This window comes from Nothoprocta perdicaria, unplaced genomic scaffold (assembly GCF_003342845.1).
Source record: "Nothoprocta perdicaria isolate Ctin4 unplaced genomic scaffold, notPer1 scaffold_262, whole genome shotgun sequence".
In the NCBI taxonomy this organism is placed as follows: domain Eukaryota; kingdom Metazoa; phylum Chordata; class Aves; order Tinamiformes; family Tinamidae; genus Nothoprocta; species Nothoprocta perdicaria.
Genome location: NW_020455491.1, coordinates 556016 through 557797, shown reverse-complemented (window position 1 = coordinate 557797; position 1782 = coordinate 556016). Strand labels below are relative to the sequence as shown.

Genomic DNA, 1782 nt, shown 5'->3' with positions numbered 1-1782 from the left:
AAAAAAAAAAAAAAAATGGTGAAAAAGTTACGGCCTTCGCCATTCAACCATAACGTTTGCCATTTGCAGGTCCGAGTGTGGTGCCGGTGTCTGCGGGGCTCCCCCGGCGCCGTGGGGCCGGCGTGCCGCGGGGACGCCGCGGGGACACGGCGCTGGCGGCGGCGGCGGCTGCTCCCGGTCACAGAGGTGGGAAGGGGTCGGGTGGTCTGTCCGGAGGGTGGTGGGAAGCGGAGACTTTTATCCCAGGTACCAGGACTGCAAGGGAAGCAGAGGGCGGGTGAGCCGGGACGAGCGTCGCGCGCCCCCGGCCCGCGGCCGTTCCGAGCACGCGGCCYGACGAGGGGACGTCGCTTCCCGACGTCGCTTCCCGACGCGGCCCCGGCAGCGCGACGGCACCGCGGCGTCGAGGGGACGCGTGAGGGTGCAACGGTGGGACGGGGTAGCAATGGGTGAGCGAAGCGCTTCTGGGGCGCCTTCCTCTGCACCTCGCGGGCGCTGCAGGGCCCCTTGCCATGGTGTGCCCTGTGCCTGGGTTGCAGCGGGGCTGGGGATCGCTGAGCACCATGCACCGGGGGACAGGCGCTGTGCAGTGTGCACTACGTGCTGCGCGGTGTGCAGCATGCATCGTGCACCATGCGCTTGCACTGTGCAGCGGGCACCACGTGCTGCGCAGTGTGCAGCATGCATCGTGCACCATATGCTTGCACTGTGCAGTTTGCACGATGTGCTGCATGGTGTCTATCGTGCACCACATGCCACGCAGTGTGCAATATGTGCTGCATGGTGTGCAGCAAACACCACATACCATGTGCTGTGCACTGTGCACTATATCCTGCATGGTGTGCACCATGCACCGTGTATCACGTGCTATGCACTGTGCACCACACACACCACATCACAATGTGCTGCGTGGTGTGCACCATGCACCATGTGCTATGCATGGTGTGCATGGTGCACTGTGCATCACATGCTTTGCACCACGCACTGTGTACCATGCACCATGAGCTGTGYGCCATGCACCATGCACTGTGCACCATGCACTGTCATGCACTATGCCCTATGTGCTGCAGACCATGCACCATGTGCTCTTCACAATGCAACGTGCAGCATTCGTAGCGTACCATGCACCGTGTGCCACGCACTATGTGTGCCGTGCACATCCAACATGCCCTATGCCCTGTGCACCATGTATTGTGCACCATGCACTGTGCACCATGCATCACGTGTGCAAAATGCACCGTGCCCCATGTGCTATGCAGCAKGCAGAGTGCACCATGTGCTGTGCAGCATGCAGGGTGCCCCATGTGCCGTGCACCATGCCCGGTGCCCTACACGCCGTGCCGGCCATCGCCGTGCGTGCACGTCCACCCCACGGCCCCGCAACGGCGGCAGCCGAGGGGTTAAGGCAGCGCGGGCTCCCTGCGCACGTCCAGGGCCTCCCATCCCGCTCCGCCTCCCGCAGCGCCGCAGCAGGAGCAGCTCCGCAGCGCTGCATCCCGTGGCGGGGCCGCATCCCACGGCGGGCCCGCATGGTGCGCGCCGGCCCGCGCGCCTTCCCGCGTCCCGCTATTCATGCGGCGGCAGCGGCGCGGGCAAGGTTACCGCCGCGCGCTCCGTAATCCTTCACCGCCGTGGGCCGTATTGATTGCTCCGCTCCATTGTTCCCTTTTCAAGTCCCCCAAGTTCAAGTTCATCCCGGTGTTACATCATGTCTCGTTGCCACCGGCAACCAGACAGCCCCAGACGTGACTGCCATGAGCAAGGAGCGCGCGGCCCCCCGCG

General features: G+C 64.5%; 1 protein-coding gene across 1 annotated transcript in view; it reads right to left on the bottom strand.

Moving 5' to 3' along the window:
* Window positions 1-9: 9 nt before the first annotated feature.
* Window positions 10-1782, bottom strand: part of NFIA (nuclear factor I A) — a 213474-nt gene continuing 211701 nt past the window's right edge. The window contains exon 13 of the mRNA XM_026040730.1: window positions 10-255. Within this exon, the coding sequence (XP_025896515.1) occupies window positions 238-255 (18 nt within the window). The 3' untranslated portion in view covers window positions 10-237. The remainder of the gene's footprint in view (window positions 256-1782) is intronic.